Below are 27,650 nucleotides of genomic sequence, written 5' to 3'. Positions count from 1 at the left end.
CCTCCTCCTCCTCCTCCTCCTCCTCCTCCCTCTCCTTCCTGTTCTTATTCATGTTACATTTGCCATCCAGCCCTTTACCTCTAAGGTGCTGAGTACTCAAAGAGTGATGTCTTCCACATGGGTCATGGCCCTAGCAAGCCCTGAAAGTTTCCTCTCTAACCAGAGAAGAGGCTGCTTCTAACTGAAGGGCCTAGAAGCTAAATATGAAGTGAATACTGAGGCGGAGGAACATAGTGCTCTCACTTAGAGCTGATCCTTAGTCTCAAAGTGATACCCTGCCTACCACCTTTTCCCAGGGGCTGAATGTGTGTGTGTGTGTGTGTGTGTGTGTGATCTTACACATAGTGCCATTGAGGAAGTCTAATGGGCATGTGTTTTACACTTGTGTACATCTTATGAATATGTGCATGTGTATATGTGCATGTGTCCAGCTGTGTGTGTGTATGCTCAGGACAGAAGCTGATGTCCAAAAGATCTTCCTCAGTCACTTTTCACCAAATTTTTTGAGAGTCTTTCACGGAGCCTGGAGCTGGAGCTAGCTCTCTGACTCAGCTGGACCGGCTGCCTAGCAAGGCCCTGGGTCTCAGGTATGTGCTGTCTTTCATGGTGGTCCTGGGCATTGACCTCAGGCCCCCATGCTCCTGTCACAGCACCTGACTGAGCTGCCACCCCAATCCTCTGATCGCTTTTGAAGCTGGCTCTCAACCTAGCTCTCAGTCTTTGTTCCTCTTCCTCCATATCAAGCGCTGCCCGTTCAGCCTGTTAGGACTGGTCTGCAAGCCAGAGACTCCTGTGTTGCCAGAGACTTCAGCCCTGCCTGGAATCCGGGTCAGCCAGCTATCTCAGCTGCTTCTGGCCAGCCTGCTCCTGCAGCAGAGGGTGTCTCTCTCCTCTTCACTCTGATCAGACATGTTTGTAACTTCCTAGGGAGGTTCAGGGAGTTGAAACAGCCAAATTAGATTTTCTAAATCTGTTGCCCTCACCCAGAAGGTTGGATTTTACTTTATCTTTCATTAACTAGGAAGGAATTTTGAAGTATGCATTCCCACCACAGAGTCCGGTTTTTCTAAATGCCTGGCCTGCTTTCTTTTTTGTTCAAAGTAACTGGTGTATATTTCCCCCATTCTTTTGCTTGTTTTGTCTTCTCGTTTTAAGCCAAATCTCACTGAACTTCCTGGCATTTATGAGGCAGACAAATTTAGTTTATTCTTACTTATTATGAGTGCTGAAATGTCAGCACCTACTCTTGCTGTCCTGTGGCTTGCTTTGGACTCTTTCTCTAGCATTATTGATTTTCTCACGTTTTGGAGATTATACTTACCATTTTCATCCTGGTCCATTTCTACTCAGTGCCAAGAAACTCACAGTTAAAGGCCTTAGATAACTAAAGTAAGTACTCAAGTGTAGTGATTTAAATGTTTGGGCCAGGGAGTGGCACTATTGGGAGGTGTGGCCTTGTTGGAGGCAGTGTGTCACTGTGAATGTGGGCTTTGAGACCCTCCTCCTAGCTGCCTGAGGAGTCTGTCATTTGCCTTTGCAACAAGATACAGAACTCTCAGCTCCTCCCACACCATGCCTGACCGAACACTGTCATGCTTCTGCCTCGATGATAATGGACTGAGCCTCTGAACTTGTAAGACAGTCCAATTAAATGTTGTTCTTATAAGAGTTCTTGATTATGGTGTCTGTTCACAGCAGTAAAACCCTAACTGAGACACGAAGTAATGGAAATGAGTGGAGCAGGTCACCAAAGAAGGTGAAGAAGCTTCAGACCACGAGAAAATATTCAAGCAGAAGTAAACTACATCTGAAGAAGAAGAAGGAGAAGAAGAAGAAGAAGAAGAAGAAGAAGAAGAAGAAGAAGAAGAAGAAGAAGAAGAAGAAGAAGAAGAAGAAGAAGAAGAAGAAGAAGAAGAAAGCCGCTCCGGAGCATGTTCTGGAGAAGGCTGGAGGGATGTGAGCAGATGTCAGGCTCTGGAAAACACCTCTGCCTGGCCTTTTCTTTCTGAGCTCAGGCAAGCCACTTGCCTCATATCTATGCTGTCTGTGGCTGGGGTCCCTGGCTTGAGAAGGGCAGAGGAGAAGAGATTAAAGCTTTAAGAGAGAGTAAAGACATGGGCTATGACTGATGCTTATCATGACTCCTGAGCTCTGGGGAACATCACAGACAGTTGGATGTGCCCTTTTCTGACAATTATAATAGCTGGGACAGGCTGTCTGCTGAGGGGGGTACTGACTTCCGGGCCATGCTGTCACTATGAACAGTGAACAGAGCATATTTTCCAGGAACCAGATACTGAGAATTATTCTATTACATGCACTTCATGAAATTAAGTAGAGATCTGTGGGTTGACCGTAACAGCAGTTTGAGATCACACTATAGCAGCTAAATGCCACATTGGGCTAATAGTGGCCTTGAGATTGGGAACCTGTATAGCACAGCAGAGTTTGTTATGAAAAGGTGGTTAGGAGTATGATAATATCCCAATTCCTTGGGAGTGTCAACAGACCTAAAGAGTCACAAGAGGAGCTTTGAGCAGAGGCTGGTATCTGTCAGGGTATGGTGGCTCCTTTCACAGATGCACCATCTCCCTGAAGATGAAAAACCTGGTCTGACCTGGGTTGGGTATAAGGGCAACTGATGCATCCAGGTCAACGTCTAGGGTATGCATTACCACCATTTAATTAGCTGTTCACATTAGAAGCTATCAAGTTCTGGAAGAGATGGTAGCAATAGGGAATTCTAAGACAGACATGCTCTAAAGTCATCTGGTTGGAGGAAGGGCTCACTACAAGGAACACATGGGGGAACTTGGAGTAGAGGGATCTTCACCAGGTGAGTGACCTCAGGGCTGTCAACACCTAGCATCACTTAACATCACGTGCTAAGCTTCCAGAAGGAAGCATTGCAAGCCCAGCAGAGCTGCGGATGACAGCAGGAGCCCAGTGCATGGTTGGGACGTTCTGGTAATTTTTGTCATGAAGTCAGAATGATTGATCCCATTCGATAGGTCAGTTAAGAAACACTATTGATGGGTCAAGGAGGCCAAAAGGAAAACAGTCCTGTGCCACATCCCTGGAGGAGAGGGATGAGTGGGGCTGGAAGGGAGGAAGGTGAAAGCAGAGTTTGAACACACAGGTTCAGGTTCAATTCAGTGAGCGGAGACAGACCCTTTGTTATAGAGCTATTTTGCAATTTAATCCTAAACTCATCCCTGTCATGTAGGCAATTTTGCCCCATTTTGTAAATAAAGCCTAGGTTGAAAAAGGGTGAAGTGGCTGCCCCAAGTTGTACAGTTAGCATGCTGGATGGAATTCAGGTCCATTTCAGATCCATAGACTCCAGAGTCCTCATCTGCTTCCCTGAGCGCAGGACACGCCTCCCTGTTTTATAAAGCTGAATGAGAGCAGGATTTCCCAATTTGTACTGGAGCTGTCTACATCCTATTAACTGCAGTTTGGTCCACACTCATGAGTTTTGTCCTACCTAATTTCCATTTGTGCTGTTACCTATGTGGTCACCTTCCTAAAGCAGTTCTATGTATTTGTACATTTATCTTTATTGTAAAATTGGCATGACATAAAGTGTACCATAGTAGCCATTAGTATATGGTTCAGTGGATTAAGCTCATTCTCATCACTAAGCAATACTTTTTCATTTTGAGTGCAAATATGTTTTGGGAAGGCAAGGTAACATAACTACCACAGAATAGAAAGCAGGATTACCATCGGAATGCTTGACGTGTAGGCACCAAATCATTAACTTGGAGTTGACTCCTTCTGTCACCACAGGCTGTGACGTGAAGCCTGACCTCATCCCCATTTCTATTAAAGCAAGTGTTGGGGACATGGAAGAGATACAAACGAACCAAACTGGCAGTTCTCACATTCTCAGATGACTTCATACAGGTGTGAAACATCATTTTCTTACTTTGAACTTGACATTCTCCTGCACCCAGGTCCACATCTTGCTCACATGAAACACTGTCTTTCTGAGGCTGTGGGCACCACTGAGATTCACTGTCTCCTGTCCTACCAAGGCTCTGTGATCTGACTTTGAATGAAGTAGTCTGAGCGTCCTTTCCAACTTAGAGCGCTGATATGGAGTACAGCTTGGGACATGGTTCCTACTATCTCATATGTACCCCTCCCTCAAGAAACATAGTGGCTACCTCACACTAACTACAGGGTTAGTTTCAGAACTCTTTATAAATAAAAAAGATCTGCTGTAAAATGACACATTTATTCACATGTAACCTTTGCATACCCTTCCATAAATTTGAAATCATCCACAGGTTTCTTTTTTTTTCTTTCTTTTTTTTTCTTTTTTCTTTTTTTTTTTTGGTTTTTCGAGACAGGGTTTCTCTGTGTAGCCCTGGCTGTCCTAGAACTCACTCTGTAGACCAGGCTGGCCTCGAACTCAGAAATCCACCTGCCTCTGCCTCCCAAGTGCTGGGATTAAAGGCGTGCGCCACCACTGCCCGGCCACAGGTTTCTATAATACCTGGTGCGATCTAAATGTAAGTAGTTATTGTACTTGTATATTCTCTAGCAGTTGATGACAAAAAAAGAAAAGAAAGAAGAAGATGTGCACATGTTCAATATAGATATAATAAAAAATACTGCTGATCAATAGACGTTCAATGCACAGGCGCAGAGGCCCTGGTGACAGGGTTCTGGCTTTACCTTTCCCAGGGATTAGATCACCCTAATCCTAATCTCTTGGAAGGTGCTCTGTGCAAAGTTCTGTTTTGGTATCTACATCATCTGTCTGTGATGAGGCCAGGTATGACAGACGAAGCCACTAGTTGCTCTGAGTGAGTGAACTTAGTCATGTGTTGGTGGAAGGACAGATATTGTATGTATACCTCAAGATAGGGAGGTCCCCAGTAGCACAGAGAAGACCCCCTTTTGAGGCAAAGGCATCAGACATAAAGCTTCAGAGCGATTCAGACTTTAGGGTAAGGGTAAATTGGTCTGGAAGCCATTTTTCCCGGATAATGGGAATGAAATGTGTGAAAGTGTGCCTTAGTGGACGCACGGAAGAACTGAGCCGAACATAGGAAATACTGTTTCTTAAGCCAGGCAGGGATGGACTCTACCAACGTCAAAAGGAAACATTTCATTTTGGAAGTTGAAGGTATGTTTAGAAAAACAAGCTGTGATGTGGGAACACACATGGAGTTAAGAACCAGACTTGATTACTGGTCTTCCTTCTACATACACATTGAACTTACCCTCCCTTATCCCAGCATAACACCCATGGGACCCGAGACCTTCATGCCTCACCTGGGGCTTGCTTTCATCTTTGTCTTTGTAGTAGAAGAGCTGATCCCCACGTAACACAAACCATCGCTGCTGCCAGTTCTTCATGATGCTCCTCTGCTTCCTCAGCCAGCCGGCCTTGAGTACAGGGCCCAGCTTGTGGGGGACCAGGGGCCTCCCTGGGCTCCTGCTTTGTTCCCCCATCACCAGGCTCTTGGAGCGAGCTAGAAGGCAAGAACACACAGTGAGTGTGGAGAATAAGGTCATTACCCCATCCTGGAACCTCGGCTATCCTGGCACCAAGGCCTAGGGTTCAAGCTGGCAATGCAAGTTAGATTCACGTTCCCCTTCAATTTCCAGGATATTTGCCTGGACAACTCAGAAGCAGCCTGGGTTGATGTACTTGGAGGGAGGTATATAACCCTCCTTCATTAGATTCTGCTCTGTTACTAAGACCCAAGATTCTCTACTTCTTCAGGTTTATTCCTTATGGATATGTCCTTTCCAGGGATTATAATTCCTTATGACTGGCTTATCTTCCATACCACTCTCCAGACATTCAGATCTTAGCCTTGGTTGCTGGTGAATTTCTACTCTATCTCTAAGACTCAATTCAAAAGAGCCATCCCTTGGCCATTGCTACTGATCTTGCCAGCCTTGTCTCAGTGGTATTTTGGCTTATTGAGTAATTGGGCTGTCTCTATGCTCGCTCCTATGTTAAGGGACAATAGAGATCCCAGACAATGAGTTTCTCCAGAGAAACTGAAGAGACATCTGAAGAGTGGTTAGGTGCAGCACAGCTTAGCACTTTCCCATGACACAGCCACTTCCAACTCCTAGCAGTCCTAGGCACAGAGCTGAACATGGTAGGGTTGTATTTCAGATGCATCTGCACCCTTGTTCCCATCTGGCTGCTGGGCCTAGGTCTCCTGTACCGCTTGATGCAGAATCAACATACACTTCCCTTGATCAAAGTTTAAAAACACTAATCTGTCTGGGTATGGATTTGCCTTTCCTGAACATAATGCTTCTGAAAAAACCACCATCCATGGACTTACAGAATGCCTTATCCACCATCATGATATTCCACACAGTATTGCTTCTGACCAAACAACTCAACTCATAGCCTGAGAAGTGTGACAATTGGTGCACAATCATGGAATCCACTGGTATTACCATGTTCCCCACTATCTTGAAGCAGCTCTTTTATGTAATAGAAAAATGGAAAGACCTTTTAAAGACATGATTACAGCCAATTATAGTGCCAACTGGGCAGCAGCAGCCTGCTTCTAGGGCAGAGAGGTAGAGCAGGGTTCTTCAGAAGGTAGTATATGCTTTGAATTAGCATCTAATATATGGTACAGTTTCTCCCATACTCAGGATTGACACACCTGGGTCCAGAAATCAAGGGGTGGAAAAGAAAATAGTTCCACTCTCTATCATTCTTAGTGACCACTAGGAAAATGTTTGCTTCCTGTTCCTGCAATCTTAAGTTCTGCTGGCCTAGAACTTTTGGTTCCAGAGTGGGGGAGCCACACAAACATTCCATTGAACTGAAAACTCAGACTTCCTCATGGCTATTTTGGGCTTCTGATGTCCTTTAGCCAACAGGCTAAGAAATGAATAACAGTGTTAGGAGGGGTGATTGATCCAGATTACAAGGGGAAATTGAATGGGGGGTAAGAAAGATTATGTCTGGAGTGTAGGAGATTCTTTAGGGTTTCTCTTGGTGCTATCATATGCTATGCACTCCTCAGATATCTCTTCAGACTAATCCAGGCATGATGACAAAGGGCACAGACCCATCAGGAATGGAGGAATGGGTCACTTCTCCAGGAACAGAGCCAAGACCTGTTGAGATTTTTGCTAAGGGTGAAGAAAACATAAATGAGTAGTAGAAGATGGTAATTATAAATACTATGTGACCAACTGCAGAAATGAGGATTATAACTGACATGAGTATTCCTGTCATATTTTGTTAAGTATGTGTTTGTATAGGTATTTGTTTTCTTTATCTCATAATATAACATCAATAAAGAGATTATCAGTGGTTATCACATTTAAGTTTGAGTAAAAAGTGTCCTCAAGAAATATTGCTATATATCCTAAATTTATAATGCATTTGTGGTTGTATGAAGGATAGTTATATCATGTCAGGGGTAATTATAGCCTGATTAAATATATAAATTCATTAGCAATTATACATGGGATTGTTATACAACCAATGTTTAAGCATTATTATAACCTGGTTATTACTTACACTTGGGAATTAATCATGTCATAGGAGATATAATTATGTGTCAAGGTGACAAGGGGTAGACTTATGATGGCCATTCTTGGTTGTCAACTTGACTACATCTGGAATTAACTAAAACTCAAATGGCTGGGCACATCTGTGAGGGATTTTCTTCTTAATTACATCATCTGTAGTGGATGTCAAGACTCACTTCTCATCCAGATCTTTGAGGTATGAAAATAAATATTTAATCCAGATCTTTTGAGATGGGAAAACCTATCTTTTAATCTGGGTCACATCTTCTACCATAAAACTATATAAAGAATGTGCAAGAAGGACACTGGCTTTATTCTTGCCTGCTTGCTCTCACTCTTGATGGCAAATCCATTCCTTCCCTGGCATTAGAGCATACTTCTTTGGAATTCTGAAGTATACTAAAGATGAGCTGAGCCATCCAACCTCATGGACAGAACAACTACTGGATTTTTGGACCTTCCATTGATAGGCAGCCTTTTTTGGAGTATCTGGACTACACACAGCCTGTAAACCATTCTAATAACCCCCCTTTCTATACACTAGATTCAACTATACGTTCTGTTTCTCTACAAAACCCTGACTAATACAGTGGGGAAAGGCATGGCAGCAGGGGCTTGAGATAGTCAGTTGGTCACGTTATACTCTTAGTCAGAAAGCAGAGGTAATGGATGCTGGTGTGATGCTCAGTTTTCATTTTTTACCTAGTCTAGGACCACAGTCCATTGATTGGTGACACCTAGATTTAAGGTTGGTCTTCCCACCTCAGTTAACCCATCTGGGAACTCCTTCATAGACATCTATGTGCTCCTAGATCTTGTCAAGTTGACATTTGATATTAGTCATCAAAATTCCATACCTTGTCAACCTGACACCAAAAGATATTCTGGTAAAGCTATAATCTTCCACCCCTTACCCTCATAGACTCATGTCTTTCTCATAATGAAAAATGCATTCAGTCAAACTTCAAACCTACTCATAAATTTTCAACAGTTCTAACACATCAAAAGTGCAAGCACAGAGTATCTTCTAAGACTAGGGAAATCTTTTTACTGTGAAACCCTATAACATCAGAAACAAGTTACTCACATCCACTGCACAATGGTACAGAATAAATATTCTCAAATGGTGAAGTGAAGATATAGCAAGTAAAGACTGGACCATAGCAAGACCAAAATGCAGTAGGGAAAACATCAAACCCTGTAGCTCCCTGTTGAGTGTTGGGACTCATAATGAACCATCTAGGCATCAAAGAGCATGGGAAGCCTTATACCTCACGCTCTGCCATATCTCTCTTGACCAGTTTCAGTCTGTGCCTGCACTTTTTCTTAACAGATCTTTTGTGATCGTAATATCTCCAAAATTCTCAGATCTCCATTTCAACATAGGTTTTACCTTCAGAAACTTACTGCAGAAACTACAGACTTACTGCAGAAACTACAACCCTGCTACACATTGTGTAGCTTCAGCAGCCATCTGGAACCTTGGCACAAACTTCTATGACCCCCTCAAGTGGCATTTTCAGTTCAGGCTCTCTCCTCTGAAATTAATTTAGATTTGTACAAGAAGTCAGAGCCTCTGATATATTTGGTCTAGAATAGAGACGTGATGATAATCTTTTCAACAATCATAGCTGCTTTTCAGTTCCTGCCACATCTGAAATTTTACACTTTCTCTTTTCCCTGACAAACAGCACGTTTTTGTTTTGTTTTGTTTTGTTTTTGTATTCCCCTCCACACACACACTTGTTTCTTTCTCTTCCTGTAAACCTGGAGAAGTGAACAGTAACCATGATATAACTTGAATGTTATCCTGTCTTGAAATTTCCTTCATCAAACAAATCAGTCTATTATTTTTGCATTCTGCATCACTGAAGTTTTCAGGATATGGGCAGAGTGTAGCCAAATTATTTTCCAGAATATATCTTGAGTGGCTTCCAGCCCAGTTCCCAAGGGTCTTATCCTCCCTAAAACACACATCGTTGGTGTTTCTCTCAGCATCTGGCTTTCCCATCACTCACCTGAATCACCCATTAAGCTCTCCTCACAGCATACTAGGGCCTTACTACCTCCAGGGCCTAAAAACCACTTTATATCACAGCAACAACCCCACTCCTGGTACCAAGTTTCTGTATGAGTTACTTTACTTGTTGACAAGGTACCTGACAAAAGCAACATAAGGAAGGAAGGAAGGAAAGTTACTCTGGTACACAGTTTGATGGTACAGTCAAAGTAAGTCAAAGCAGTAAAGTCTGAGGCAACTGGTCATATTGCACCTGCACTCAGGGAATAGAAAAAGGTGAATGCTGGTGATTAGCTTACTTTCTCCTTTATGTTCAAGCTAGGACCTTAGTCAGTAGAATGGGGCTGTTGACATTTAGAATGGGTTTTCCCACCTCAAAGAACTACATCCAGAGACTTCATCACAGGCATGCCCAGAGTCTAGTCTGTTGAGTCTAGAACTTGTCAAGTTAATAATAGATATTAGCAACCATGTCATGAGGTCTAGTTGAAGAAATACAGACTTTGGACAAAGACTTGGGTTTAACTCGGGGTCAGAACTGTCAACTCTCTCATACTCTACAGGTCAGTAACTCCACTCTGTGTAGGACTATAATACTTGCTGCACAGTAAGTGGAAGAAGGAAAAGCTAGCACAGAGAAGGAGAGATTGTCAAACCTTGTTGAGTGCTTGGCACATCAACCAGCCTAGTGACTGGTAACTATAGCGATGATGATATTGATAAAGGAAATAGTAGGGTGAGTACCTCCATGGATAATGTGCTTCCTGAATCTGTGCAACCAGCAGGAGGCCCATAGATGAATAGAAATCTTTCTATGGCTATTGGCACTTTCAGCACCCTCATATACTGCTTCCTCAAAAAGGTGAATGGCTATATTTTGCCACACAGGTTGGACTGGCACACCACTTTTCCCATGACCACCAGTGCTGCAGATCATACTTTGAGCATTCATACTCCAGAACTTATTATGTGCAAAATGATACTATTAGTTCTCTTATTCTGAATGTTTAATCAATTGGGATTCCTGCTAGGGTTTGCTACCAGTAGGAGATGCCTGCTCATTCTGTTTGCCCATCTAACTCATCACTCTTGATGGGGAGAACAGCTGCTGTCCTGAAGTCTTAGCTCTCATGGTCCTGGAAAGGTGCCCTTCTGTTTCCTGACATCTGGTGGTACATCTTGCCTGGGGTTTCTGCTTTCCTAGTTTAGTGGTCCTGCCTTGGAGGACACATACCTGGAAGAAATGTTTTGTCTAATTGGGGCTGGGCTGGGCTCCTGATGAGGCAGAAAGAGGTTGTGCCTGGTAGAATTGCGTCAACTATCAGGAGGGATGCTTCTGTTCTCATGGTTGTTCTCTCCCCTGACCTTACATCAGCTCAAGCTGGCCAGGCATAGCAGGGCTGGATTAGACAGATACTGGCTGATGTGGCTCTTATGAGATGATGATGATGTGCATGATGAGAAGACAGCAAACGTGATGTCAGTATTCTGGTAAGATCTGAGAAAGTACCCAGGAGCAGAGGGGACAGGGGTACCCCTCTGGATACTCAGTTTTCTTTTTAGGCTCTCAATTTAATGCACATCTCTAAATAGTTTTTTTTTTTAAATTTTTCATTAAAATTAAGTCATCAAATACATACATGGATTTTGTGTTTTGATTGCCTGATATTTCTAACTGAAGGCTTGGCAGTCAGTTGTGGTTCTGTGAGTGAGGACTCTCTTGTGTAGGTGAGTTGGCTTGGTCTCCACTGTCCATTTTGAATTCTATGTCTCTCCAGGTAATCTGCAAGAGGCACCATAAACCTTCCATACTTCTACAGAAGATGGCATAGACCCCTTTGGGGCCTGAAGTGGGGCCCTGAAGCCACGGAATATCTTTCAGCTGTATTCATGGCTCTCTCTTTTACATTCTGTTACAGCAGAATCCGATGCTTTCTTGTTCTACCAGACATCCACCTTCTCTTCCTACTCTAGCAATCTGAGCAGGGCAGTTCACAGCAGGAACTCAACAGTCTCAGACACTAATCAGCATAGATGGACTCTCCTGAGTACACTGGAAGAGGTCTACAGATGCTAGGGAAGATGGGCACAGACCCATGGATGCCAAGCCTGGGGACATGGGCAATAAGTGGTTATGTGGCTGGTATGCATGCTGTTTGCATGTGCGGCCCTTGACATGTCAACACTAAGAAGGGAGAGATTTTTACCCTGATTGTCACAGCCCTCAGGTAATAGACAGCAGGCCTTCCGGAAGCCACATTCCAGGAAGGGGGAACCGACTCCAAAGCCCTACAGTTTCCCAGAGAGGCTCTTCTTGCACAGGCCATGTTGACTACCAAACCAGCATAGGTTTTTTTCCCCAGATGATCAATCATGTAGATATTACTTATCAGACCCGTGGAGCTTCTCACAAGGAAAATGGCCATGGGTATGATTTATTAATAATCACTGTTCTTGTTTTCAGCACTTCCTTTAATTAATTTATTGAGTTCTGTAACCAGGCCTTGAATCAGGCGGTACTGAGGAGCTAAAGCTTCAGAACTGACTGGAGTTGGAGCAGGCCTGAAGCAAGCTAGGCCTGGGGAGGGTGGTAGCCTTTACCTCCTTAAAGTTAGAGGCTCTCTACACACAACAGGACATTGCCCCCTCTCTTTCTCTCTCTTCTTCTGTCCTCCCTCCCTCATAAATCAACAGAGTCCTCACAAGTACAGTGTAGAATTCTGAGTTGCCGTTTTCCACTGGAGTCTCTAACAGTTAAAGGGAAGGACAATTAAGCGAAGGTGTAGATATTGGGGTACAGATCCCTGGAGAGCAACCTGGCCATGCTTTAAGGTATGACCAGTGTGTGAATTCACCTCAGGTCAGGGCAGGTCAGGCTCTTGACTTTAAGCTCAGCATAAGCATGGTGCTGTTATTCCTTTGGCTCACCTCAGTATGGGCATCAGGTGTCTGCTGTCACTACCTCTCCGGGACAGCCCATGCAACGGCTTCTCATCCCCACCTCACTCTTAATCTGAAGGCTTTGGCATCTCCCAATATTGCACTAATCAAACCCCAAAGCATGGTTCCAGCTTCCGTCGCCTTGGTGACTTGGACGCCATCACCATCCCTTCTAGAAACTTGTCCTTTCTCCACTCTGAAACGCCTTCCTTCTCACGTCTGTATTCACATCTCATCCACTGCCTCTGGCTTTGACTTCCTCTGTCCCCAGAGGTTCTCCCACAGTCTTCTCATTGGTGTCAGGTTGTCTCAGCTCCCTCTTCGTGACTCCTTTATTTATGAGTATCAGGCTTCTGTGTCAAGCCTCCATAGAAGGAAGTGCCATAGAAGGTCTCAGGTCCTTTTGGCCCAAGTGAGAAACTCAGTGAGAAACTCTCCCAAGCCTCCTCACTCTTCTAGGACTTCACAGCTAGCCAGTGTCACGTTGAGCTTCTTTAGCAGCGCTCCCCACAACGTCAATGGACAATTAATTTCTAAACTTAGCTGTTGCTAGCATCAGGACATCCAAAGCCTGCGGTGATGCATGGGCTGGTCCACAGACCTGTTGCCAGGGCAACAGCCACCATATTCCCAGAATCCATTGGGCTTACCTCCCACCTTTACCTGTGGCCATATGTCACAACCCATGTATATATATATACACATATACATGGGGGAACATTCCTCCATCTTCCTCTCTCTCTCCCACTCCTCTCTTTCCACCCCACTACCCCCTCTCTCCCTCTCAATTAAACCTCTTACATGTGGAACTGTTTGGGCCTAGTGTGGTATGTTCTGACTTGACCCGCCGTTCTAACACATCAGCTGTTCCCTGTGCTCTCCTTTCCTTTCACCTCCCCCAACCCCCAGCTTACTGAATCAACTCAAATGTAATGACGCTTGCCTGGGGAACAACCTGCAGGTCTCTCCCCAGTTGCCTGTGCAGTGGCCAAGGAAATGTTCTGCTTCAATCTCGAATTCTTGAATTCTCCTATTAACAAGTCACTTTGTACTGTTTGCAGATGTGTACTCTGAGGTCTTCTGGGGCAGCAACAGTGGTTGGAGGCTGGCAAGCAGCACAGCCTAAGGCTCTTAGTTTTGCCTGGCTTCATGCCTAAGTAGCAGCCTTTTCATCAACGTACTGTGGATCCCTAAACTCAGGCCTAAGAGTCTTGTCCTCCCTCCAAATGCAGTTATGAGCTTGTGATGCACAGAGTAAACCTGCACCTGCCTTAAACCCTGAGTCACAGCACAACCAGCAGGATCACATATCTACCAACAGAACCACCCGCCCAGCTAACAACTGCCGAGCTGTCTCATGCTTTCAACCATGGTGCTCAGGGACCTGTCTCTACCTCTGAGGTCTCAATCTAAGGCTTCTGAGGCAAAGGGCTTAGACCCTGGACTTCTTGGCTGCCAAGACATCTGGAGCATGGTTACTACCCTAGGCTTATGACACTGTAGGAGTCTTGATCTTCCGCTCCATGTATGGCTCCTTCACAAGGTTCTTCAGATTCCTCCACAGAAGCTCACCCTTTTCCACTTCACCTTTAACACGGTCTGTCTGTTCAGCTAGCTACTGTCCCCTGGGGGCACTTGCATGTTGTAGTCACCTCTGCAGCTGGAGCTGGCCTGAGGATGGATTTCAGTCCAAGGACTGATGGGGTGTGAGCAGGAGTTTCTCACAGTCAATACATCTACACAGTGAATAGACAATAGGCAGAAGACAGCAGGCCAAAGACCAATGGGGACAAGCAGAGGCATGGGACTCTGTCACTTGGGCAAAACAAACTGTGGCATCAGGCATCCTTTGCCCGGGAGGGCAAAGTCTATAAGGTTTGGAAGTATCGTCTAACTTGCTACATAGCAGAGAAGAGAATAGTTTGTGGCAACTGTGCACCTTTTATAAGTCGGCGATTCCGTCTCCCCTAACAAAAAGAACCCCCAGCCCAGGGCTGGTGGCATAAAAAGGTGCCCTCCTACAGCTAAAATGCAATCTAATGACACTTAGTAGGACATGGCCCTGTGCAGGGCAGTGTGTTCCTCTGTGTCAGACTCATGCTGGGAAGAATTTGAGGTGAATGAACTTGCGCCACTGAATGTTCATCTGACGGTTCCACTCTCACAAATTGGGAGTTAGACTCTGTCCTTTCCTGTCCTGTCACCCTTTTCTCTCATGGCCTCTCTATCTCAGTCAGTGGGAACCCCATCCTTGGGCCTACCATCCTTCCTCAGTCACTGCTATCCTCTCCCCATGCCTCCCCATGCTCCCTGCTCTGCAGTCATCTCTTGCTGCGGGCAGTCAGGAAGTTTTCAAAGACAGGAGTTAGAACTGGATGTTCATTGGAAACCCTGTGGGATTCCCACCATCATGGTGACTCATGAGGGTCCTAGGGACCCAGCCTTATGACTTCACAGCCTATCCCCAGTCCCACAGTGTCCTCTGCCTATGTGTATTCAGTCTCATGCCCTCCCCTGATACCATTGGGGCTGCCTCAATGTCTCAGCTCCCTCAATCCTCATTTCTCCCATAACTGCCTTTCTTCTGAGGTCAACATTACCAGGCAAGCTCCTTAGCTCTCTTGACTCACCCTGAATCTCTTGAGTCTCACCTGGGACTGATTCGGGGACCCGCTAGGCATTTCAAACCCCTCAGAGGCTCAAGACCCTCATATAAAAAGACAGTATGTGCTTAAAAGTTACACAATCCTCCCAGACGTGTCCACACTTCCCTAGATAACTCGCAGCGCCTGGTACAATGCAGATGCTCTGTCAATAGTCAGTATACTGCATCGCTTAGGAAAACAGCGATAAGACGAAGTCTGTACCTGTTCAGTACAGATGCACTTATTTTTCTCAGTCTACAGTTAGTTACATCTGCGGATACAGAACCCATAAATATAGAAGGCCGCTTATGCTTAAATATTGTTATGGAGCCAAGGAAAGCAAGATGTAGAACAATATAGGAAACATAAACTTCACAAAAGGGGAGGAAATCACCAGCCCCAAACAAAGATATCACAATGTGTTTCGGGGTCTAGGTTTTATACGGAACAAGACCTGCCGAGGAACCTATGCCACCTAATATAGTTTGTGTGAAGAGAAAAACTGAGCTGTGATACTGTACGGACTCAAACCAGCTATGTAAATCATACTGAAGTATTTTAAGTGAAACTGCTTAGAAGGGCACCGGATCCTTTAGGATGTCTAAAACGTCAATGCACAGATCACTACTTTGGTAGATGTTTGGGTTTTTCCTGTGGCAAGCACCATGCTTGGCTGTAGCCACAAATAAGATGGGCAAAAACCCAGTCACTACCTGTGGGAGGGAGCAGGCAGGAAACAGGCTAGTATCACACACATCAGGACACAGCCAGCACACATGGGCGGGAGGAAGTCTGTGTCTGGCCTGTCTAGGGATCTTCCAAGGACCACAGTTAGGGGGCTGCCAGTTGAATCTGTAGGCGGGTCCTTGTTGGGCCTGGGTTTCCTTCAGCCTGTAGAGGGGCTTAGTGTGGGCTAGCAATTACTCACCTGGGGTGACTACTGATGCTAAGGGATTCTGATGAAGCTCAAAGATGCCTTTTAAATTGTGGGGTGCAGCAGCTCTGCCCAAATTCTCTTGGATTCCTTTTCGGAGCTTCATGGTCCCCTCTTCCAGGGGGTTTCGGTTTAGACACAGTCCACCCCAGGAGGATCCTCAGGATGACCAGATTGACTTTGAACTTCAGCTGCTAGATTCTGGCTTAGAGTCTGGTTCACTCTGAACTGGGAGAACTAGGAGTACCTGGGGATTTATGTCATCCTCAGCAGGTAACCCTTGGTCAGAGCTGAGTTCCCTGGGGCTTAGACAGAGACCTCCTTTTATGGCTTGGGCTCCATTCTTCCTCCAGAATCCTTCCTCTTCCCTGACTCCCTCCCTTCTCCACCAGTGTCTTTAATAAAAATTGCGTGTGATTCATTTTTTCAGGGTCTACTTTAGAGACCCTTCCCGGACACATTCAGTAGTGTTCAGGACCTTTTGGAAAGGCTCAAGGCAGCCCAGCTGAGCAGCCATTGACCCATCTGCCCCTCTAGACCACATGTGCTGGGGTTGGGTGCCCTGCAGCAAGCCTGACCGTGTCTGCAGCTGTGTAAGCCCCAGAGCACTGAGCAGCAGCAGCAGGAGAGCAGAAACGCAAGTGATTTATGAAAGTCGATGAGATTTTTAAAGCAGGCTGGGGAAACAGCAAGATGAATCTCAGGGCTGAATTGATTTAAAGGGTAAGTATTGAGGTCTACAGATTGATTGAGAGGAGAGGGGTGAGGTAATGGAAGGGCACTGGGGAGAGGCCAATGGGATGTTTTTATAAAGTTAATGCGATTTGTAGCCAAGGTTGAGGGGCTCTGCCATGGTCCTGTGCTGTCCCAGGAGTGAGCTGAAATGCCAGATGATTTATTGCATGGTGGCTCTGAGTGTGAGTGGCGCTGCCCCCTCTCTGTCTCTCTATGTCTCTGTCTGTCTGTCTCTCTGTCTGTCTGTCTCTCTGTCTGTCTGTCTCTGACTTTTAGTGTTTTTCCTGGGCTCTGTTTGCACATCTGTTCTTCCCTGGGCCCTTCATCTTCCCAAGGTCTGGAGATCCAGCTAAGTACTCACAATGGGGCTGACTTTCTTGCCTGGAGAACTTCACCGTAACTACATAAACCTACTCTCCAGGCCCGCCAATGGAAACCTTAACTTTTAAAACAGTAATGAGCCAGCCTGGACATTCTGACAACTTTTCATAAAGATTATTTTAAAGATTTAAAGAGTTGATATAGAAAATTACATTCTTTTTCTTTCTTTCTTTCTTTCTTTCTTTCTTTCTTTCTTTCTTTCTTCCTTCCTTCCTTCCTTCCTTCCTTCCTTCCTTCCTTTCTTTCTTTCTTTGTTTTTTTCAAGACAGGGTTTCTGTGTATAGCCCTGGCTGTCCTAGAACTCACTCTGTAGACCAGGCTGGCCTCGAACTCAGAAATCCGCCTGCATCTGCCTCCCAAGGCATGCACCACCAGTGCCCAGCATAAAATTACATTCTTAAAAGTTAGCCTTAAAAAAGCTGGCTTGCTTCTCAGAGAGGCTGTGTGGTGCAGAGGCTAGCGGATATGTGGATGGCTTTCTCTTTACTTCTTTCCATGCAGATGCACCCCAAGATTCAGCTGCACACAGCAGTCATTTTCAGTTATCCAGTTGTTGAATTTAGGGACCGTCTATGTGTTCAGCATGGGGAGACTAAGGAAGGATGACTACTAGGCAGAGCTAAGCAGGGAACAAACAATGCTGTTATCCAGGCACACACAGAGGAGAGGGCTGTATGACGCAGGCAATGCCGAGGTCAGGCTAGGGGTCAAGGCATCTGGAGGAGGCCAAAGGGCCATAGCTGAGGCTGAGGAAGAAGGAGCAGATAAAGGAGCTGGACACAGAGAGGGCCAGAAAGTGAAGGGAACTGCTCACCAGGAGGACTTGAAGAGATAGGGTAAGAAGAGGGTCTATAACCCAGTACATCTCGTTGGTTCCTAGGCTCTTAACCCTGACCTTGGAGAAACCATTCCTGAGCCCCCATCAGGATTCTCAGTTGGACTTCTCCTACTCACAGGCTCTATCCACACTATGCAGAAATCAAGTGCACAGTGAGGTTGGTGATGATCCCTGTGCAGTTGGAGACTCAACAAACAGGAACCCAGAAAGATGAATCTACAGTTTTCTACCATGTCCTAGCTTGGTAGCTCAGCAGAGCAGCCCCAGACTTCCACCCTGAAAGGGAACAAAATACTAATCCTGGTCACTTCCCAGACTGACAAAGACAGAAGGAAGAAGCTGACCACCCGTGCTTAGTGCTGATCCTCAGCTCTGCAGGCAGAGCTTCCTGAAGCTTCCCTCCCCTCTTCTGAACCTTGCCTGGGAACTGCTGTCCCAGGAGCCATCAATGCTGACTGCTTCCATTCCCACTCACCCATTCACCAAAAGCTTGCAGTTGGTGAATCGATGTGACTCAATATCAATTATAAATTTCGTTTTCTGCCTGCCTACAAGCCATTAGCTTAGATCAATACGATCTCTGCCCTGGCTTCAGCCATCACTGAAGTTGTTGATGACTTCAGCAGCTGCAGAGCATGGTCCCAAGCTGCCTGGGTCAGGCAGTCAAGGCAGCATTCCAGACCAGGCCTGAGTCAGTTCAGGTCCATCTTGCCGTCTTCTTCAAACTGGGTCATGGCCGATGCTCAGGTTGTCTGGGGTCTCAAGGCCAGGCTGGCATCCCTCTGGCTTTCATCTGGCAGCACTTTTGCCCTGACAGTCTAATAACATTACAGACATTGGTATCTTCTATGTGGGAGAGACACCTATTTACTTGACAGCTTGTCTGATGTATCTTGGAAAGAGAGGTGGAGGATGGAGAGGCTTGCGGTTCTAGTGTCTGCCTCCTGAGCACAGCAACCTTCTTTCCTGACACACGGGTCTTGGGCGGCATCAGTCAGAAGCGAGGGTAGGAAACAGATGGAAGTGTATGTCCTTGGCCTTTGTTCTTAAATATTCTGGTCCTTAAAGACTATGCATGGTTTATGGTAAGTTGGTTAGCTGCTTCCAGCCCTGTAGCTGGCACCCAGGACATAGTGTCCAGATGCAGAGGAACCTGGCTGGCTCAGGCCATCTGCTCAGAGAGCACAGCCCCTTTTAACTCACCCTTTGTTCGTGGTACACGGGAAGCAACACTGCTCCTTTAAAGAAACAGTGGGAATAGTGGCCTGGTCTTTGCTTGTTGCAAAGTAAAGTGATCCCAGAAAATTTCATTATCCAGTACTGCTCAGGGTTGACATGGAGCCTACCAGGTATGGACAGGGAAAGCGGCTGGCTCCAGGACATAGAAGGCACATGTGTGGTCACTTCCTGAGATACGTCGGTTCTCCTGTCATCCAGCATCAACAGTGGGCATTACTAGAACTGTAAGCTTCGAAAGTGCTGGAACTCTCAAATATGTATCCAACCCCAAAGCTGAGTCTGTAACACCTAAGAAGGCTATACCCATCTACTCCCGAAATATGGAAATCAATATAAAATAGCAGTCAAATTTGGCATTCTTCAGCAGACCCCAGGTAGATGACACCAGGCCTGCTTGCACAGAGCACGCACTTTTGCACCCATGGCCAACACTGTTGGACGCTGCCCCTCATTGCCACCTGGGGAAGCAGTGGCCAATCCTAAGCCTGATTCTTACTAGCTCATGGCTTGGTGGTAGTGCCCTCCAGTAAAGCCCGTCTGAGATGGCCAGGTTAGAGTGGATGGCATGCCATCACCAGTGCAGAAACAGAAGAATAGGCATCTAAGTCCCTATGGGAAGGAGCAGGCACTTGGGGGATTGGAGTCAGCAATTACCTCCACCAGTCACAGACACAGCTGTGATTGGACTTCAGAGGAGGCTGCTTGGACTTCAGAGTCCTGGACTGAAGCTCAAGATGTCATGGGTGTTCTGACTTTTGAGCAGTTAGCTTCACTCTCTCTCACCTTCTTACGGCTGACAGGAGTGAAATCAGAGATGTTCATGTGAACGAACAACTCAGACTGTGTTGACGGGGGTGGGGTGGGGGGAGTCAGACTCATAAGTCCATCCATACAAAATTTAAAGTGACTAAAGCAAAATATTCCATGGTGATAAAATCGGAAAACAGTCACCTGGGAAGACACGGGAGGGACTTTCTTGAGCTAAGAAAGATACACTATGTGTTGATCTGGATGGCCATCATTAGGTAGACATTTAAGACAAGCATTTTATTGTGTGTCAGTGCCTCTTCATCTTCAGGGGATAAGTGGCTGACCCAAACACCAATGCTAGTGAGTCCTACAGAAACTCTGCTTTCTCCAGATATCTATGATAAAGTTAATAACCTCTACCTGTTTACACAACTTTTCTCTGACATACTAATTTGTTTAGAATCACCACTCTTGTGCCTTGGGGTCATTATTCAGCAAAATAAGGATTGTTTAAATACAAGCAATGTGTTACCATGGCTACCAATCTGCTATCCAGGATGTCTTCTGAGTGACTAAGGGGAAGACAGCATAAACAGTGTAGACACGCTGGACAGTGTGGACATGCCGGACAGAGGGATGATTCATGTCACAGGTGGGACCCACTGAGAAATTGTGAGATTGTATCAAGGTATAATTGAAATTATATACAGTACACAATTTAAAATGTGCCAATTCTTTATTTCTGGATTTTTTTTTTCAATTTAACTTTGAAACATGGTTGATACCAGGTAACAGAGAACACAGAGAAAGGGGGACCATGGATGGAAATTACGTCTCAGTACAAACAAACAAACAAAAGAAATAAACAACAAAACTCTAAACAATAGGTTAGAAATCTATTTACAATGTACTTTGAGGCCACTGCAATACAAAGGTCCTAAAACTGGGGGCTTTTATTTTTTTTTATAATCATATTCCCTGGGCTTACTCTGAGCCCTGTGCTGATCTGAGCACTTCTGTAATTTTATATTAGTTCTGGAAGGCACATTTGGTAAACTGTATTCTCTGTGTGAGGTAGAGGATCTGGGTTTCAATAGAAGATGTATAGACTTGGGGGCTTCTGTCATCAGGGTAGAATTAGCTACCAGCAGCAGTGCCAGGGCCTGGCCTGGATGCAAGTTCAGAGCCAGGTAAAAGCCACCCATGTTCTCTCTTCTCTCCTTTAGGATCCTAACATTTAACTGAACTCTGGCCTATTTCCTGTGTCCTGTGTCCTGGTTAGCTTTAACTGTCAACTTGACACAGACTAGAGTCACCCAAGAGGAAAAGCGGTAACTGAAGAGTTGCCTAGATCAGATTGGCCGGTGGGCAAGTCTGTGGGTGATAATCTTGAGTACTTACTAATTGTTACAGGAGGTTCTAGCCCACTGTGGGGGTTTCTTTTCCCCCCTAGGTAGGTGGCACTAGTTTATAAAAGAATGCTATCTAAGCATGAACACGTCAGAGTGAGCCACCAAGAAGCATTCCTTCATGGTCTCCTCTTTGAGTGAGCATCTTGGTCAGAGGTAACAATAGCTCAGGGAAATAGCAAGTAGCTGTGCCTTCAGGTTCCTGCCATGACTTCCTCAATGACAGATTGTGACCTGGAAGCATAAGAGGAAATAAACCCTTTCCTCTCCATGTTGCTTTTAGTTAGAGTTTTACCACAGCAACTGATTGAAACTAGAACACTAAACCCTCTATCTACCTCAGGAATAGCTCACATGAGCCCCTCCTTGGCATAGCTCACTGAAGCCTCTGTTGCCTTCTAGCCCCTCTCTGAGTGAGACACAGGCACAGCAGCAAAACGTGTATCCCTATCTGATTATGTTTCTTTGTGCCTCACTCTCAGGCCATGAGTGTGATCTCTCCCAGGGAACCATCAGTGTGTTTGGCCCACTTGGGCATACACAACATCTGGTCTTCATGGGCATTTTCTGGAAAGGCACACCACTCAGAACTCAGCAGTTAGAGCAGGCTAAGGACCCACATGATTCCCTTAAGGATGTAAACCTCCAGGATTCGGAACAGTTCCCTGGCCAGCTGGTCTGAATCAGGTGGCTTTTGGGTCATCATTCCCTGGCAGCTTCTCAAGGAATCCCACAAGCCTCAGGCATGACTGGAGCCTACACTCCTCACCTTCTTCCCTTGCCCAAAGAGGAAGCCGCTTTCTATCTTTGTATAGCCCTGTGCTGTACAACCACAGTTTGGTCACAGAGGGACCACATGTAGTGGTGGTTTCATGATCCTATAAAGACGAAAACTGGTGACATGGTAACATTCATACGGTTGTACAAAACTTATTGTTCACATATTTGTGGTGATGCAAGAATTGGCCAATTCTGTGGTCAGTTGTATAAAATTAGAGGACACGCATCTATGCATGGTGCATAATATTTGATAATGATTAAAGCTCACTGTGTCATTTGCATACATTGTATATATATTTCTAATCATTATTTTAGAATACACTACAACTTATTTATCAAAACAGTTAACTGGGAGAGAGAGAGCACTTGCTGATCTTGCTGAAGACCTGAGTTCAGTTCCCAACACTCATGACAGCTTACAAACACCTGTAACTGCAGGCCAAAGGGATCCAGTATTCTTTTCTGGTTTTTGATGTCACTGCACACATGAACTGCATATACATACATACATCATAACACTCATACCCATATATATTAAAAAGTTAGGTGTAAATCAGGGAGAAGTTAGTGGCATTAATAAGCCCACCCATCGTAGGCTGATGTGTGTGACTGTGTGAGTTTTTGTTTGTGAATCTATACTTTGATGGCCAACCCATCTCTCCAGGCCTATATGATAGTTTTGAACAAATGTGCCCAGTACAGCTGCAGACAGCTTGCCTTTCACATTATATTTTATTATAACTTTTTATCCTTAGACTTGTGACTACTGTACTACAATTGCCTTCACTCATATGTAAAATGTTACATAACTTTGTGGCCCGGGTGCCCACAAAGCAGTATGTGAGTATGTGATGCTGCAGACAGTGACATCAGCTAGTGATGCTTTAGGATACATCCCTGTCACCTGACTATAGGTTTTCCCCCAGTGGTTACCACATTCTTAGAAAGTATTCACTTATTGACATGTTTTGATTTTTCCTTTTTAAGTGTTATCTATTGACTTTTTAAATATGGAAGAGGATTACTCTCTCTCTCTCTCTTTCTCTCTCTCTCTCTTCTCATTGTTCCCATGCAATTACATCATTACATCATACATTGCATTAGATCAGTGTATAGAACTTCCTTCATTAGTGCCTGTGACTGTTAGTCCCTTACGAGTTCTGTTTTATACTCTCAGTATTTCTCTCCTTTTGGATATTACTCTTTGTTTTCCTGGAGTTGGTCTTGTTTTTATGTTTCTCAGTTCTCGGCTAGGTCTGGTTTTTCGGACCTTAAACACTGTTTCAGTCACCTACATCCAAACTTTGTTTGTTCAAAGGCTGTAGGCACTTTCTTCAGCTTCATTGCATTAAGTAATCCTATAGCTGGAGGCCTGCAGAGTAATTTACGGAGCTCTGTGAACAGTGTGGGTTAAGGACAAGCAAATGACTTAGCGTTCGGCAAAAATGTATGTCACTTCCATGATGCTTGGTCAGGACACTGACAATTTTCCTCTTATGCTTTTCAAAATGACAGCAAAGGAACTTGATTTTAGTGTAGCCATGAGAGCTGAAGAATTACAACAAAAATGCCTGAATCCTTGAGGGAATTTAACAAATATAAGTTTACTCACTCATGGGGAAAAATCCTAAGAACAAAGCCACAGAAAAGTGTTCATCCCACCCAGCAGCTGCCTCTTGTCACCCTGCAGGAACTAGGTTCTCCACTTGTGGGGGGTCCAGGAATTGATGCGCTTTCAAAGGCACTTAGTCACAGCTATTGCAGCCTCTGAAGAAGGGAGCCTCCTGGATAGACACAAGTTTACCCTGAACCATTCCACACAAAGGCAGAAGCTCTCAAGGAAAATCATTGATGGACTGGTGGCATGACATAAAAACTTATAGACATATAAACTAAAAACAAAAACAAAAAAAAACCAGACCACTAATATACAACTCAAGGACAATTGTGGACTGGGCGAATGTTTATAACATACAACTCAGTCAAGGGTAAGCATAGATTTCTCTAAGAACCTCAATGAGTTAAAGAAGAGACAGGTTTCAAGCCTCCTAAACTAATGCCTCCCCATGATTGACCCATCCATTCACTTATTCACGCATTCAAAAATATATTCTGAGCGCTTAACCAGGGACTGAGAGAGTAATGTTCAGAAAGAAAAATGGTTCCCACCTTCATGAAGTATCTAGTCCAGTGGAGGTGACATAAAAGGTCATTCTCAAAAATATGTAACTGCCACCTGAGGATAGGAAAGACTGAAGAACAAAGGTGAACTGAGCAGAGGGTAGGGACCCAAATTGTAGGAGGGTGGGGCAGGGTTGCCCTGGTGGGGGCAGCTGAGAGGGGGATGAACAGCAGTTAAAGGTGTGTGTGTATAATAAGTCTAGAAGGAACTCAGAACACAGAGAAGTGTGGAGAAGGTTAGCCCATCTGGGACTTAGTGAGTGAGAAGAGTCTGGAAGTGAGCTGGGCTGTGAGGGACACTGAAGAACTGTGGGTTTTAATAAAATAAGAGGCAGTGGATATCATGCTAGGATCCCCCATTGAAGGGTGGGAAGACAGCTGGAGAAGGATATAATTCACATTTTGGCTGATGGCTTTGGCCAAGTTAGAGGTCATGATAGGGGACTTGATCTGAGAGGAAGGGGATGGACAGAGAGAATTCCTCAGACTTGCGCAGTGGGGCAGGACACAGCAATAACTACTGATGTGTGATGGTGCTCATGAGCCTTAAGGAAGCCACATCAAGACAGGCAAGGCCATCAAGGTGATCCCCATGACAGTGGTATTGTAGGGAGGCAGTTACTCTAGTGGGACCAGGGCAAGCATCACAAAGTGTGGAGAGATGGGGATGAAGCAGACACATAGAAAGGCCCGGTCCCAGGGCTGCCGGCAACTAGTACTCATCATGGTGTTATGGCGTCATGTGTCATGGTGTCATGTGTCATGGCATCACAGCGTAAGCTGAAGAAGGAAGAAGGAACACAGAGGGTCCAAGGTGGAGGGCGTAAAGATGGCTGTGAGAGTGCAGCCTGGTCCCTGAGGCGCCTCCTGATGTTCAAGGCACCCCCATCACTCTGAGGGAAGGGACCCTACCTTGCATCTATTTTTCTATCTTAAGAAGAAATTAACTATTTTAACTGTGTCAAAGAGTACATGGGTCTGTGCCCTGCTGTGGACATTTGCAAATGCAACTTGGGTTTTCTTCTGTGAAAGCTGGAAGGGGCAGGCTAAGCTGAGTCTTCTACTCCCGCTCTGGGAAAAGGGCAGCAGTGGGAACAGGGGTCAGTGGGAGATGAGTCTGCTGGGGACAGAGTCCCACGTGGGAACCAAGAGAGCAGAGCTTCAGCAGTGTGTGCATGCAACTGTGTGTGCTTGTGAGTTTGTGCGTTTAATTTGTGTGTGTGTGCGCATGTATGTGAGTGAGTGTGTTTGTGTGTGCATGTGTGTGTATGTGTGTTTGCCTTATCTGTCTGTAAAATTTTGGAAGTTGAATCCACCCAGGGAAGGATAGTTGACCTATTGCATGCTGTGGTTTGGGTATGGTCTGTATTGAAATACGTGGAGCCCAGTTTCCCTGTAGTGATGGCTTTTAGAACATAATCATCACTGAGCCCATCTCTGTGAATGATGTGCTCCTCAAAGACAGGTAACTGACAGACAGGCTTCTCTTGGGAAGTTTTTAATCCTGACATCTCCTTCTCCTCCCCCTAACTGATGGTGAGGACTCCCTTCAGGGTGATGGTCACCTTTACCTGTTCCTTCAGGGTTGGCCTGGTTGAAACTTGCCAAAAAATTATCAGACAGTGTGGCTTCAGAGAAGGGATCCCAGAAACCAAGACATCAACATCCCAGGGGGGCAGCTTTTCAGGCAGACCCCAAAGACCCTGTAGTCCAGGTCTAAGTTTGTTTGTTTTTGTTGTTGTTTGTTTGTTTTTTTACTTTCCTAAAGAGGAATCCAGGTCTTTTTCAAGTGACACAACACTTGGCCATATTTCCACTTAGGTGTGGCCCGCAAGGATCTAGTGCAGACAGTGCCTGGGGCCTTTGTGTTGTAAAGGTACCTAGAGGGTCACACAGACCCTGTCCTAGTCCTGAAAGCTTTAAATAGGGATGCATTTTGATGAAAATTCTTCCACCTGCCAGAGCCCAGTTTCTTTGAGGCACATGAATGTTTATTTCTGAACATGCTGGTCTAACCTGGTTCTTGGCCTGACTGTGGTCTCGGGCTGCACACACTGCCTTTCCTGCTTTCAGCTCTAGCCTCACTGGTGTGAACACACACACACACACACACACACACACACACACACGCACACACAAACACACACGCACATAGGGAAAACTCCATGGATGCTCCCTGTTCCCACCCCAGCAGCATGCTCACCCTCTCTCTGCCATCCTGCCCCAGATCAATACACTGCCTCATTCCTCAGCTTCCAGATCAAGAATCACAGCTCTCTCGGGCCACCCCCTGGCACCTTATGCACAGCAGCTTCATTTGTAAGCCATGTTCTCAGAATGTCTGTCTCAGGATTTATGGTCAGACAGTTTTGTGGGCAAATGATTCCTATATTAATGTCTGAAAAACTACACTAGAAACTTAAACTTGTCACATGTCTAACCAGATGGTATGGCCCAGTAGAGAGGGCTCTCAACCTTAGCACTGCTGGCATTTAAGACCAGATAATTCTGTGTGCTGGGCCTTGTCCTAGGCACCCAGGGGGTGTTTAGAAGCATCCTTGACTACCTCCTACAGGATGTCCATAGCATCCTTGGTTAGAATGGTCAACAGATACTTCCAGACACTTCCTAATTTCCTGAAGGGAGGAAGACTTGGTGTTGATGGAAAGCCACTGAACTCAAATATTTAAAAGAAGTTTGGTGCAGGCAGGGAAATGGCTTTAATGGTAAAGTACTTCTTGACATTCAAATATTGAGATCTGATCCCTAACACCAAGAACAAAGCCAGCCACACAAAGTGGTATGTGTCTGTGTGCTGAGGGTGGGGCAAAGAGGTAGATCTCTGGTCAGCCAGTCTCACCAAATCAGGGAGCTCTGGGTTCAGAGAGAGAGAGAGAGCATGTCTCAAAGATTAAAATAGAGAGTGATAGAAGAAGCCAGCTGAAGGTGACCATGCAGGTGCATGCTTGTGCATATGTGGGAACACACACACACACACACATGCACACACACATAAAATTTGGGATTTCACAGACAGGCCCCTTTGCTGAAGCACTGGTCTCTTTTTAGAATATAAATATTCTAACATGAGTGTGTATGTCATGGAAAAAATCCAGTACCCAAACTCAGAGCCAGAGAAGGAAAAATATGGATGAGATTAACTTTAATAATAAGCTTCTTTAACCCACTATAAGTACTGTCATTTCAGCAAGTTATCAGTCTAAAATAATTTTTAATGGAGTCATTAAAAGCCTGGGTGTAC

General features: G+C 45.2%; 1 protein-coding gene across 5 annotated transcripts in view; it reads right to left on the bottom strand.

Moving 5' to 3' along the window:
* Positions 1-27,650, bottom strand: part of Arhgap22 (Rho GTPase activating protein 22) — a 153,005-nt gene that overhangs the window by 96,088 nt on the left and 29,267 nt on the right. For all 5 annotated transcript variants that reach the window (XM_031361769.1, XM_031361767.1, XM_031361772.1 and 2 more), the window contains exon 2: positions 5,290-5,489. In XM_031361769.1, the coding sequence (XP_031217629.1) occupies positions 5,290-5,489 (200 nt within the window). The remainder of the gene's footprint in view (positions 1-5,289; positions 5,490-27,650) is intronic.

Source organism: Mastomys coucha, unplaced genomic scaffold (genome assembly GCF_008632895.1).
Source record: "Mastomys coucha isolate ucsf_1 unplaced genomic scaffold, UCSF_Mcou_1 pScaffold9, whole genome shotgun sequence".
In the NCBI taxonomy this organism is placed as follows: Eukaryota; Metazoa; Chordata; class Mammalia; order Rodentia; family Muridae; genus Mastomys; species Mastomys coucha.
The sequence above is the reverse complement of the archived record's forward strand: the minus strand, read 5'-3'. Positions and strand labels throughout refer to the sequence as shown.